Source organism: Bufo bufo, chromosome 11 (genome assembly GCF_905171765.1).
Source record: "Bufo bufo chromosome 11, aBufBuf1.1, whole genome shotgun sequence".
NCBI classification, from domain to species: domain Eukaryota; kingdom Metazoa; phylum Chordata; class Amphibia; order Anura; family Bufonidae; genus Bufo; species Bufo bufo.
The window spans coordinates 96038838-96053767 of NC_053399.1; the positions used below are offsets into that span (position 1 = coordinate 96038838).

A 14930-nucleotide genomic window follows, 5' to 3' on the forward strand; every position below is an offset into this window, starting at 1 on the left:
TCCTCAAGATGAGTTCTGTCAAAGTGTGCCGACAGATAACGCTAGCCACAGGGTGCCCCATATAATGCAATCCATAGTGTCGGGGAGGCATTTGCCCCTCCTAAGGCATTGGTCCTAATAAAATGCGTCACAGTGTGATTGCACTGATGAGGGGAAATCGCTCCTAAACATCTGTCTGCAGGGGACATACCATGATCACTGTGGTGGTTCTCTAAAAAAGTTCTTATAAAGAACTCAAACTTAAATCCCAGAGACCACCTAAAGATAACTTTGCTGAAGATCATCAATTCGGATCTTCATGGAGAACATTGGGAGAAGCTTCGGCCGTCTGGAAGAGCAGTGCTGAGGAATCTGCATAGATCCACCCACCTGGAAGAGCCCAGCAGAAGAATCTGCATAGCTTAATCCATCTTGAAGAGCTCAGCGGAAGAATTGGCACAGCTTCACCAGTCTGAAAGGAACACCTCGGGATCTCTTGCAACTAAGCAGGAGACCAACTGCGGAGCCACAAAAGACTTAAGAGGTGATCTGTCTAGAGTGTTCAGCCTGCACCGCACCAGCTCCCGGCCTGTCTGCCCCTGAGATGTCTTGGCAAAAGGCCAGCAAGAAGCCCAGCACTGGAGTCATGGATGAGGCAGATGGTTGTCCTGAAGCAGGTTGGCGGGAGAGTGCCAGACATGCTCCAGGAGCTGTTTTTCAAGACAATGGTCCTTTACCAGGGCTTCTCCAAAGCGGAAACGGTAAGCATCCAGTCATTAATTGCTGAGATGTTTTACATTACATTTGTTTCCGTAGCTGTGTGCAAGTGCTACTGGGACATGGTTAAAGATGTGAAGCCAGACTACCCTTTCAGCCTTTTTGGAAGCAGGCTACTGTGTTTTAACGTCAAAGTGTATGCCCCCTGGTCGTTAAAAAGCACTTGGAGCATTTCCAGCTCTTGCATACCCAGCTTGTCACCATAAGGGCAGCGGTGGTGGACAGAGACTTTAACTGCCCCATCAAGAAGATGGACGCACCTCAGCAAAAACCAACCTGGATGCTTCCTCAAAACTGAAAATGGAGATGGTGACGCAGACATCCTTGCAGGACGCTGTGGGCTTCATGGGGGCTGGCTCTGTCTGTCTCTGTTTACTACAGTTGGAGCCACCCTGATGGCTCACAGTGGTCTCGCATCGACTTTGTGTTCACATTTCGGGTGGTAAAACATCATGAGTATTCCATGGTCCCCTGCTTCATCTCTGACCACAGGGACATTAGGCTGCAGGCGGTAATGGGCAACTCTTCCCTCCCGGCAGTGGAAGCTGAATTGTGCCCTGTTGCAAAGAGAGGAGGTAATGGAGGAACAGAGGAATCCCTACATTAGGTGGAGGAACGATAAGTGCCTTTGTAACAAAACTGCTGAATGGTGGGAGTATTTTAAAGTCAAGTTTCATAGTTTCGTTCAGGCGAAAGGTTATCAACAAACTTGTGAGCAGAAGACGGATTTTGAGTATCTAAAGAGACAGCTGCATTCCTTGCAGGACCTCCACCAGTGTGGCTGGGACATCAGGGTTGAGCTGGAGAATACCAAGAAGGGCCAGAAGACAGTTTGAGAAGGAGTCTAAGGGCATCATCTTCCGTTCCAAAGCAGAGCACCTGGAAAAGGGTGAAGTAGGAAGAATTATGATTATCATACAATGCCCTCAAAAATAACAGCGCCTAGCAAACAGTGCGCCAGACAGTAATAATGCCATAAACATGGTGTCCCTAAAATATAATTGTGCTAAGCTGTTTTAGGGTGCCGCCACAGTATTAGTGCTCCAAAAAGTCCCAGTAGTAGTAATAACTCCTAGTAATAGCACCTGCTTCCATAGTCCATGGAAGCAATGTTCCACCCAGTAGTAATAATTCACCCTATAGTGTACCCCAGTAGTTGTACCGTCCACCACAGTGCCCCCAGAAGTAATAATGCCCACTATAGTGCCCCCAGTAGTAATAAAGTTCCCAATAGTAGTACTCATACTATGGCGGCAATGGCCCTCTAGTAGTACTCAGGTCTAATAGTGTCCCAATAGTATGCTGCCCTAAGGTGCCAAAGGAAAATGAAATAGATTAATGAAATGCAAACCTCACCTTCTATTATTCTGTGTGCGATGAGGGGGCACCAACCTCTTCTGGCCTGCTCCCCGATCAGGCAGTCATGATGATGTCATAACGCCGCCTGAGCCATCCTCTGATAGACCAGATCTAGTGGACTATAGCACATCAGAATGATCGGTGGGGCAGGGAGACATCGGGTCCTTTGTCTCATGCAGTATTCACCTGTATTGCTGGGACAACACTGCAGAGCGTACACCGCGGGTACACATACCACAGCCTTAGAAACTCTGCTCTAAATGCCTTAAAACCAACTTTGACAGAAGAAAACTGTGAGAAAAATTTAACATGTAAACCCAGCCACAGGTGCAGAAGAAATTATGGCAGCACCACAATGAAACACATGGAGATCGGCGGCTCCTGTGCCTACCATTGTACCTAAAAGGAGGACGTAATACTGGGGACAGTGGGGTACGATACTACAACATAGAATAGAAGCCATAATCTACTTGAGTCAGACAAATGACAGTAGAAGTCTAGAAGATAAAAGATGGTTACTCAACACACTTGGCCCCCACTTGTGATATTCACTTATTTCCTCGATGCCTCCACGAGTTTGCTATTGACCTGGAATCTGTGGTACATCTCTGCAGTGGCATACTGTAAGGGCGTCAAATTTAAAGGGCACCGGAGCGGACGGTGGGGGAGCACAGGAGGTGATGGTTCCCGCCCTTGCCGTTCAGTCTCTTATCGTATGAGTTAGTGAAACAGTGAAGGATGGTTGTGATGACATCACTGTGAGGGCTTATTGCGTCAGCCGCATGCGGATCGCAGACCCATTTACTTGAATGGGTTCCGCGATCCACTTCCGACAGTCTGCACCGCAAAAAAGTAGTGCATGCACTACTTTTTGCGGTGCCGAGGCATGTACAGTAAACCCACGGAAGCACTCTATAGTGCTTCCAATCCATGCCTCCGTTCCGCATCTCCCGGACTGTGGACCCTCTCAAGTGAATGGGTCTGTGAAGTGGGATGCACACGGCCAATGCCCGTGAATTGCGGACCCGCTGTATGCTGGCTACTATACGGCAACAGCCGGAATACATTTGTGGGCATGAGCCCTGACCCTCCTGCTCAGAGTCTTAGGCAATGTGATGATGTCATCTCACTTCTCGAGACCCGACGATTATGTCATCACGACCACCTAAGACGGGAAGCAGGCACCCAAGGCAACATGCTACAAGAAGCCTGCATCACAGACTGCTGGAGTGAGGCATTTTGCATTTTTTGTGGGCACTATGGGGGAAAGGGAGGCATTGTATGAACAGAGGACATTATTGCTGTCTGGTCCTCACTTCAGTGACTTGATGGAGGCTCTGTCCAGTCCGGCCTGCAGGATAGAGAGATTACAGTGAGTATAAGAGAGTGTACAGGACTGAGACATGTGGGGCACAAGTTATACATGGAGTTTATTATATTTTATGCTCCGCACTATTGTTATGTCTATGAGATAAACTGCTGACTGCTTCTTGATATGTGACGTCTCTAGTAATGTCTGACTATCCTGCAGGCCGGACTGGACCTGGTGCATTAGAGACATCACAGAGAAAGGTGTGGTGACGTCCTGTACAGAATCTGCATGTAATAGAGGAGGATCTGTGGCATTTCTCGATCTAGTTGGATCTCTAATAAAGATGAGCAGATACAGCCTGCGCTTAGGGAAGAATTAAACAGTTCCACATATTCTTGAAGAAATAACTCACTTCATATAGCTAAATCCAAGGGTTTTAACTGAGTCCAAAATAACTCAACGACAGCCGGTGATGGGGTAGAGAACGTTTTACGCCCCACCACCCCGCATCAGATGGATTAAACATTAGGACTCTTGTCGGTCCAACACTGCCTGTAAATAAGATTGCCCAAAGGAACCATAGAGGTCCTCTGCCAAAGCAGAATACATTTTTCTAAACCCTACAGACATTGTGCTGTCTGTATAATAAGCTTAACTAAATAATAACACAGTCTCAACTCAACATCTACTCAGTTGGTAATAATTCTTCAAACTGATACATTTAGCAATTTACACATCATGGCGGTCTTCATCTTCATTCTTAACACGGAAAAAATATTGATTGATTCTTTATTTTCCATCGGTCTTGAATGGCCTTTATCTCATGATAACAATGTGACGTATATCACTTCCTGTTAGTTCAGTACATCTGAATACTCAACAAATGACAATAAAGAATATACAAAAATAGTTTTATTTTCCAAGTTATTTTCAGTACAATAAATACAAACGCTCATATATATGTTACCTTACAGAAAAGTATTCTTATAGATACAGCACCCTCTAGCAGGCCATGAGATGAACTGCAAGTTAAGAGTTGTACAGCACTAGATAAGGAGGTTCCCAGTGACGGAGGTCCAGCCGGGCGCTCTGCATCTCTGTCCCTGACCTTGTGTCATGGTGGTGGCATTGCTGGAGGTTCCTCCTCATCAGAATCAAACTCCACATTTTCATCTTTCACCCATTTCCCTGTGCCATCTGGAATCCACCCAGAGCTGTGGAGAGAAGGAGAGAGCAACTACCACAAGGTGCCAAACGGGTGTCACCACAGAGAGCCATAGTCCTCACCGGTAGATAGCACCAGGCAGAGAGACGCTTACCTCCTCAGAGACAAATAGTGCTCCATTACTCGCCTTCTCTCAGGGTCGTCATTCGAATCTTCACCTTTCTGAATCTTGTTCTTAGTTTTACTGGTTTTCTGGGATTGAGACTGTCTGCACATACCTGAGAAATGGGGAGAACTACTTCATGTACACATACATCTATACCCAGGTTATACCAGCATGTTCCATATCACTATACACAGGAGATACCCAGGTTATACCAGCATGCTCCATATCACTATATACAAGAAGATGTATAACTTATACCAGCTGTACATATATAATTATATACAGGAGATGCCCAGGTTATACCAGCTGTACATATATAATTATATACAGGAGATACCCAGGTTATACCAGCATGCTCCATATCACTATATACAAGAAGATGTATAACTTATACCAGCTGTACATATATAATTATATACAGGAGATGCCCAGGTTATACCAGCTGTACATATATAATTATATACAGGAGATACCCAGGTTATACCAGCATGCTCCATATCACTATATACAAGAAGATGTATAACTTATACCAGCTGTACATATATAATTATATACAGGAGATACCCAGGTTATACCAGCATGCTCCATATCACTATATACAAGAAGATGTATAACTTATACCAGCTGTACATATATAATTATATACAGGAGATGCCCAGGTTATACCAGCTGTACATATATAATTATATACAGGAGATACCCAGGTTATACCAGCTGTACATGTATAATTATATACAGGAGATACCCAGGTTATACCAGCATGCTCCATATCACTATATACAAGAAGATGTATAACTTATACCAGCTGTACATATATAATTATATACAGGAGATGCCCAGGTTATACCAGCATGCTCCATATCACTATATACAAGAAGATGTATAACTTATACCAGCTGTACATATATAATTATATACAGGAGATACCCAGGTTATACCAGCTGTACATGTATAATTATATACAGGAGATACCCAGGTTATACCAGCATGCTCCATATCACTATATACAAGAAGATGTATAACTTATACCAGCTGTACATATATAATTATATACAGGAGATGCCCAGGTTATACCAGCATGCTCCATATCACTATATAGAAGAAGATGTATAACTTATACCAGCTGTACATATATAATTATATACAGGAGATGCCCAGGTTATACCAGCTGTACATATATAATTATATACAGGAGATACCCAGGTTATACCAGCATGCTCCATATCACTATATACAAGAAGATGTATAACTTATACCAGCTGTACATATATAATTATATACAGGAGATACCCAGGTTATACCAGCATGCTCCATATCACTATATACAAGATGTATAACTTATACCAGCTGTACATATATAATTACATACAGGAGATACCCAGGTTATACCAGCATGCTCCATATCACTATATACAAGAAGATGTATAACTTATACCAGCTGTACATATATAATTATATACAGGAGATGCCCAGGTTATACCGGCATGCTCCATATCACTATATACAAGAAGATGTATAACTTATACCAGCTGTACATATATAATAATATACAGGAGATACCCAGGTTATACCAGCATGCTCCATATCACTATATACAAGAAGATGTATAACTTATACCAGCTGTACATATATAATTATATACAGGAGATGCCCAGGTTATACCGGCATGCTCCATATCACTATATACAAGAAGATGTATAACTTATACCAGCTGTACATATATAATTATATACAGGAGATACCCAGGTTATACCAGCATGCTCCATATCACTATATACAAGAAGATGTATAACTTATACCAGCTGTACATATATAATTATATACAGGAGATACCCAGGTTATACCAGCATGCTCCATATCACTATATACAAGAAGATGTATAACTTATACCAGCTGTACATATATAATTATATACAGGAGATACCCAGGTTATACCAGCATGCTCCATATCACTATATACAAGAAGATGTATAACTTATATCAGCTGTACATATATAATTATATACAGGAGATACCCAGGTTATACCAGCATGCTCCATATCACTATATACAAGAAGATGTATAACTTATATCAGCTGTACATATATAATTATATACAGGAGATGCCCAGGTTATACCAGCATGCTCCATATCACTATATACTAGAAGATGTATAACTTATACCAGCTGTACATATATAATTATATACAGGAGATACCCAGGTTATACCAGCATGGTCCATATCACTGTATACAAGAAGATGTATAACTTATACCAGCTGTACATATATAATTATATACAGGAGATGCCCAGGTTATACCAGCATGCTCCATATCACTATATATAAGAAGATGTATAACTTATACCCAGGTTATAGCAGCATGTTCACCTGTGGAGCTGCTCCTTGGATCAGGGCTGGAGGTCTCGGGTGGGGTCTTGTGCAGGTCCGGCTGAGTATATACTGAACTGCTGCTCTGTGGAGATGGCGAGGATTGGGGCGGCTCCTCCACCTTAGAACTGATCGTCCTCCTCACATCTCCTGGCCTGGAATAAACAGCGAGATAAAAAGTGGAAATCTTCTTGATCAAGTTGAGTTGTCGGATCTCATCTCTGCTAGACGCAGGAATGACAAACCACAAGAGCCAATAGGGGTAGGAAAGATAACCTCGCCAGAACACCCTTCAATGTAACATCCCTCTAAGAACAGCGGCGCTGCCTTGTACCTGCTTCTGGTGCAGCAGCTGTTATATGGGGCAGCCTTCAGCAATGCATTCTGGGTAATCTTCCTGGTCTGTTCCAGCAGCGGAGCTGGGGGCTGAAGGAAAAGGACACGTCATGACTTGAGGTGAGAATACCCCTTTAACTCAGCAGATACCATAGAATATCACCCCCGGGTGCAGTCACCTTCTCCCCGGCCTCTTCTGCCCGGACGTACAGCTCGTGCTGTCGCTTCTGGACCTCGTTCCTGTGAGCCGCCTTCTTCCCATAGAATCTCTGCATATCTGGGGGGGGGGGGGGGCAGGAGAGAGAATCATAAACCCACGGGGGCAAAAAATGACCCCACGAGAAATAAGGAGGATATCTACTCATCGTGCAGTTATGTCTCAGGCAGATATATAAATGATTACAGGTGTGTCTGATTGGACATTGGGACTTGCTTCCTATAACAAGACTATCAGAGACTACTTTTGGGTAGTGTACCTCTTGGTAACAGATTATTAAGTGCTAGACATGCTACTACAATGTGCTCAAAGACATTTTGCCCAGTTGACAGACTTTGAGAAGGGGTACATCATTGGACTGAGAAGCAGGAAGGTCATGTTGATGTACACCATCTAGGCTGTTTTGACCTAACTATTAAGGGGTGTTGGGAGCAGTGTTACTGTGAGGGCACATGTAGTCACCAGGCTCTGGACGGCTCACACAGATACCAGCACAGGGGATCATTTGGACTTCTGACAAGCATGGGCAGCTCCCACGGTTGTTTTATTCCCCCATCCAGACACAAGTGGCCCCTTCATTACACCCCTGTCTCTGCCCGGACCATGTCCAGGTGTCTAGCAGAAGACCATTTGGTGTCACGGTGCCCATTATGTGTCCCGTCATTAACAGCCTGCCACCGTCGCCTTCGTTTGCTGTGGTGACATAAAAAAGAATCCTGGACTGCTTCATATTGGACCTGTATCATCTTCAGCTATGAATCCAGGTTCTGTTTGGGATCCCACAATGGTCAGGTTGGAGTATCAAGGCCTCATGGTGAGAGCCTCAATCCTGCCTTTCCTGTGCAGAGAATCACTGCCCCAACTGCTGGAGTGATGATTGGGGGAGATATCGCATACGACAGTCGGTCACCCATAGTACTGATACAAGGACACTAACAGCTCAGTGATATGTGAAGGACATCCTGCGGCCACATGTTCCTCATTTATCAGCAGGATAATGCTCAACCATACAGAAGGTTTCCCCAGGAATGTCTCCCCCAGATTACAACACGTCCTCGGCTGCCCGGTCATCGGGACCAGCTGGGACACCAGCATCACCAACCTACAACCTACAAGTGTGCAGGATCTACAGGCCCAGCTGAATCATCTGTGGGGAAGTGTGCCTCAGGATACCATACAGCACCTGTGTGTCTCTATGCCCTACTGTATATCATCATGGATCCAGGCTAGAGGCCGTATCTCATCTAGGATCTGAGCTAGAATCCATATCTCTCATCTTGGATCCGGGCTAGAGGCAGTATCTCATCTTAGATCTGGGCTAGATACCGTATTTTAGCTAGGATCTGGGCTAGAAGCGCATCTCACCTTGTATCCAGGCTAGAGGCCGCATGTCATCTCGTAACCGGGCTAGAGGCCACATGTCATCTCGTAACCGGGCTAGAGGCCACATGTCATCTCGTAACCGTGCTAGAGGCCACATGTCATCTCGTAACCGGGCTAGAGGCCAAATGTCATCTCGTAACCGGGCTAGAGGCCAAATGTCATCTCGTAACCGGGCTAGAGGCCAAATGTCATCTCGTAACCGGCTAGAGGCCACATGTCATCTCGTAACCGGGCTAGAGGGCGTATCTCATTGTGTATCTGTAGTGCCCTGGAGCAGGGGTACTTTGAAGTCTGGACATTTGCCTATTGAAAGTTATAAACTTCCTACTTTATTTCAATTGAAAGGGTTACCTTGCACTGACTTATATAGTATATAAAATGAGAATGCTCGGACTGGGAGAAAACGTCTGTATGTGGGTAAGTAACTGGCTCAGTGATAGAAAACAGAGGGTGGTTATTAACGGTACACACTCAGATTGGGTCACTGTCACTAGTGGGGTACCTCAGGGGTCAGTATTAGAGGGGTCACTGTCACTAGTGGGGTACCTCAGGGGTCAGTATTGGAGGGGTCACTGTCACTAGTGGAGTACCTCAGGGGTCAGTACTGGGCCCTATTCTCTTCCATATATTTATTAATGATCTTGTAGAAGGCTTGCATAGTAAAATATCAATTTTCGCAGATGACACTAAACTGTGTAAAGTAATTAACACTGAAGAGGACAGTATACTGTATATATACTACAGAGGACAGTATACTGTGTATATACTACAGAGGACAGTATACTGTATATATACTACAGAGGACAGTATACTGTATATATACTACAGAGGACAGTATACTGTGTATATACTACAGAGGACAGTATACTGTATATATACTACAGAGGACAGTATACTGTATATATACTACAGAGGACAGTATACTGTATATATACTACAGAGGACAGTATACTGTATATATATACTACAGAGGACAGTATACTGTATATATATACTACAGAGGACAGTATACTGTATATATACTACAGAGGACAGTATACTGTATATATACACTACAGAGGACAGTATACTGTATATATACACTACAGAGGACAGTATACTGTATATATACACTACAGAGGACAGTATACTGTATATATATACTACAGAGGACAGTATACTGTATATATATACTACAGAGGACAGTATACTGTATATATACTACAGAGGACAGTATACTGTATATACACTACAGAGGACAGTATACTGTATATATACTACAGAGGACAGTATACTGTATATATACACTACAGAGGACAGTATACTGTATATATACACAACAGAGGACAGTATACTGTATATATACTACAGAGGACAGTATACTGTATATATACACTACAGAGGACAGTATACTGTATATATACTACAGAGGACAGTATACTGTATATATACACTACAGAGGACAGTATACTGTATATATACACTACAGAGGACAGTATACTGTATATATACACTACAGAGGACAGTATACTGTATATATACTACAGAGGACAGTATACTGTATATATACTACAGAGGACAGTATACTGTATATATACTACAGAGGACAGTATACTGTAAATACACTACAGAGGACAGTATACTGTAAATACACTACAGAGGACAGTATACTGTATATATACTACAGAGGACAGTATACTGTATATATACACTACAGAGGACAGTATACTGTATATATACACTACAGAGGACAGTATACTGTATATATACACTACTGTATATATAAACTACAGAGGACAGTATACTGTATATATACTACAGAGGACAGTATACTGTATATATACTACAGAGGACAGTATACTGTATATATACTACAGAGGACAGTACTGTATATATAAACTACAGAGGACAGTATACTGTATATATACTACAGAGGACAGTATACTGTATATATACTACAGAGGACAGTATACTGTATATATAATACAGAGGACAGAATATTGTTTATATACTACAGAGGACAGTACACTGTATATATACTAGAGGACAGTATACTGTATATATACTACAGAGGACAGTAAATTATATATATACTACAGAGGACAGTATACTGTTACAGAGGGATCTGGATAGATTGGGGCCTTGGGCAGATAAGTGGCAGATGAGGTTTAACACTGACAAATGTAAGGTTATGCACATGGGAAGGAATAATGCAAGTCACCCGTACATACTAAATGGTAAAACACTCGGTAACACTGACATGGAAAAGGATTTAGGAATTTTAATAAACCGCAAACTAAGCAGCAAAAACCAGTGTCAGGCAGCTGCTGCCAAGGCCAATAAGATAATGGGTTGCATCAGAAGGGGCATAGATGGCGGTGATGAGAACATAGTCCTACCACTTTACACATCACTAGTCAGACCACACATGGAGGACTGTGTACAGTTCTGGGCTCCTGTGAACAAGGCAGACATAGCAGAGCTGGAGAACTATATATATATATATAGTGATATATATCCTGTTCATTATCACTGTATTTGCGAGGCTCTGTGGAAAGGGTTAATGAATACTGAGAGACTATTGGGGCATTGAATGAGAAGCTGGTGACTATCATAGGCTTTAAAGAAAAGCTTGTTTTGGAAGGAAAAAGTCTGACTTGTTTACCACTAAAACCAGACAGTCTGACCTGAATGTCTGGTTTAGCTCTGTTATGTCTGTAAACCTGTTTATGTCTGGAAAATCTGCTGTGTCATTACCTTTGAATATCACTGAAGCTCTAATGTAAGTCTATGAGAGACGGGAGTTGTAACATTGTATTTGTTTGTGCTGAGCTTATCCACTCCACCCCCTCCCACTAGATGGTTCCAGTCTAGCTAGAAATAGTATATAAGGAGAGCAGTCAGAGCCCCCAGTGTTCTGCAGTTAGGGACCAGTGCTTGGTAGAGGAGACTGTCAGACTACTGAGTGACCAGAAGAAGACGCCAAGATGGGGATGCTGATGGGTCACCAGCCCTGAGCCCAAGGAGCCACCTGGACTAACGTGCTATAGACTGTGGCCCTCCAACCTTTGACCAGGATGCCTTTGCCAGGGAGGAGACTGGAGAAGCCAGCCCTATGCCTCGCCCGTATTGTTTTCTATCTGAATTCCTCCAGTAAAGAAACACCCTGGTTACGTCAGACCCTGACTCTCTGGACTTATTTCCCATTGGGGTGACCACACCTTACCATTCCGGAGAGCAGCAACAAGTGGTGACACCTTGACAATGTCCGGGGGAGCCACCCCAAACCCAGCCACCGCATATCTAGGAGAGACGCCAAGCTACAGGCAGTATCTAGTCTTGTATCCACTTTAAATGCCGTATCTCACCTTGTGTCCAGCCTAGAGGCCGCACCTCACCTTGTGTCCAGCCTAGAGGCCGCACCTCACCTTGTGTCCAGCCTAGAGGCCGCACCTCACCTTGTGTCCAGCCAAGAGGCCGCACCTCACCTTGTGTCCAGCCAAGAGGCCGCACCTCACCTTGTGTCCAGCCTAGAGGCCGCACCTCACCTTGTGTCCAGCCTAGAGGCCGCACCTCACCTTGTGTCCAGCCTAGAGGCCGCACCTCACCTTGTGTCCAGCCTAGAGGCCGCACCTCACCTTGTGTCCAGCCTAGAGGCCGCACCTCACCTTGTGTCCAGCCAAGAGGCCGCACCTCACCTTGTGTCCAGCCAAGAGGCCGCACCTCACCTTGTGTCCAGCCAAGAGGCCGCACCTCACCATGTGTCCAGCCAAGACGCCGCACCTCACCTTGTGTCCAGCCAAGAGGCCGCACCTCACCTTGTGTCCAGCCAAGAGGCCGCACCTCACCTTGTGTCCAGCCAAGAGGCCGCACCTCACCTTGTGTCCAGCCAAGAGGCCGCACCTCACCTTGTGTCCAGCCTAGAGGCCGCACCTCACCTTGTGTCCAGCCTAGAGGCCGCACCTCACCTTGTGTCCAGCCTAGAGGCCGCACCTCACCTTGTGTCCAGCCTAGAGGCCGCACCTCACCTTGTGTCCAGCCTAGAGGCCGCACCTCACCTTGTGTCCAGCCTAGAGGGCGCACCTCACCTTGTGTCCAGCCTAGAGGCCGCACCTCACCTTGTGTCCAGCCTAGAGGCCGCACCTCACCTTGTGTCCAGCCTAGAGGCCGCACCTCAGCTTGTGTCCAGCCTAGAGGCCGCACCTCACCTTGTGTCCAGCCTAGAGGCCGCACCTCACCTTGTGTCCAGCCTAGAGGCCGCACCTCACCTTGTGTCCAGCCTAGAGGCCGCACCTCACCTTGTGTCCAGCCTAGAGGCCGCACCTCACCTTGTGTCCAGCCTAGAGGCCGCACCTCACCTTGTGTCCAGCCTAGAGGCCGCACCTCACCTTGTGTCCAGCCTAGAGGGCGCACCTCACCTTGTGTCCAGCCTAGAGGGCGCACCTCACCTTGTGTCTAGCCTAGAGGGCGCACCTCACCTTGTACACTTACTTATCGCTTTCCTGGTGCGATATATTTTATGTCAGGGAGTGCATTACTGAACCTCCCCCACCTTGGACCTGGATGGAGATGGTAGGTGCACTGTGTCCACCTGACTGACAGGCAGTGTTGTCATGGGATCAGGACGGTGATTTGCTCTACATGTACTCACAGGCCACGTGCTTCCTTCCACTCCGGTGCACGGACAGCATATCGATGGTATCGAAGACCGGCCTGTGGTGACACACGGTGCAGGCGTACCTGAGAAACACAGGATCGTACAGGAAAATCCCGTTAATCTGGCGCCCAGTAGTCTGGATTATAGAGAAAATAAACTGAAAGGTAAGTACAAGGGAGCAGGTGTCACACCTAGTCAGCTATAGGCTTTGGTTCTGCTGAAACTACAACTCCCAGCATGCCCATCCTCTCACATTACAATACCGTGCAGGAAAAAGCCTCTTCTTTCCCTTGACAACTTCTAATGTCCAGGCGTGGGGTTGTCGGTCGTCACCGGCAGACATGGCTGAATCGTGCTGAGCTGTACATCGCTCTTACATAGGTAGTTGAGGAGTCAGGTGACATCTGACAACCCCATTCCTGAGCACTTCCTGTTGTCGAGTCCTGGATGTCACTTACCTTCCATTATTAAGGAGCAGCGCCTCGTCCTCGGGGATGAAACCGGCCAGTAGGTCGGCGACCCTCCTTTTCTATAAGGAAATGAACAGGGAGAGGTTTTAGGGTATCAGCCATGTTAGATTCTCTGACTCCGCCCGCTTAACCCCTTCATAATCTCATGGCGGTCCGCAGCATGAGCAGAGACATACGGCCGGGATGGGAGCTGCCTCTGATCCTGTCTAACCCCTCAGATGCTGGCGTATAGTGCCCGCCACATCAAATGGATCGGCTGCTGGCAGGAGGAGCGGGACGGTGAAGCCCCCGCGTCCACCATCTTTATATAACGGAAAAATAATAAAAAAAAGTCATGGCTCTTAAAGGGGTTGTCCATGGTGAGATGGGACTAAGCGCTGCCTTAGGGAGGCGGAGTTACATTAATGGATGGCGCTTAGCAGGGAGATAACAAGTCTCTATCAGCATAGCCCTAGCCTTACCACAGTGCACTAGAAATCCCAGCATGTCCATGGCAGTAGCTGGAATCTCCTCAGGACATTCTTAGACTTGTAGTCCCCCAGCAAATAGCCGTCTTCCCCGCAGTCCTCATGTAGCTCCCCTCTACCCCGCCACTACTCACTTTCAACACGTTCAGCTGGCTGCCATCGTCTCCGTCCCGTTTAAACGACATCCTAAACACCAACCGGCCACCGTACGTACTGCCGCGCAAAGCATCATGGGAGGTGTAGTTTGCTTGCGGCGGACGCGTCTGTTTCTCGCGAGATACGTCGCCCCGTTGCA

General features: G+C 45.7%; 1 protein-coding gene across 2 annotated transcripts; it reads right to left on the minus strand.

The window, feature by feature from the left end:
• Window positions 1–4389: 4389 nt before the first annotated feature.
• Window positions 4390–14878, minus strand: SCNM1 (sodium channel modifier 1). 2 transcript variants are annotated; one of them, XM_040411454.1, is made up of 8 exons: window positions 14770–14878; window positions 14157–14227; window positions 13693–13781; window positions 7642–7739; window positions 7461–7552; window positions 7127–7281; window positions 4747–4870; window positions 4390–4641 (listed from the first exon to the last, which is right to left on the minus strand). In XM_040411454.1, exons 1-8 carry the CDS (start codon window positions 14818–14820, stop codon window positions 4542–4544), a joined length of 780 nt encoding a protein of 259 aa, XP_040267388.1. In that variant the 5' UTR covers window positions 14821–14878; the 3' UTR covers window positions 4390–4541. The 2 variants fall into 2 exon arrangements, with proteins under 2 accessions (XP_040267388.1, XP_040267389.1); XM_040411455.1 differs by having other exon boundaries at window positions 7104–7281.
• Window positions 14879–14930: the final 52 nt, after the last annotated feature.

Bases quoted from the DNA above. Each gene is read 5' to 3' on its own strand.
- SCNM1 (XM_040411454.1), bottom strand. From the start codon at position 14,820: ATGTCGTTTAAACGGGACGGAGACGATGGCAGCCAGCTGAACGTGTTG. The intron at 13,782-14,156 runs GTAAGTGACATC...TGTGTTTCTCAG, and splicing joins CTGCTCCTTAATAATGGAAG to GTACGCCTGCACCGTGTGTC. The intron at 7,282-7,460 runs GTACAAGGCAGC...TGTTTATTCCAG, and splicing joins AGCTGCTGCACCAGAAGCAG to GCCAGGAGATGTGAGGAGGA.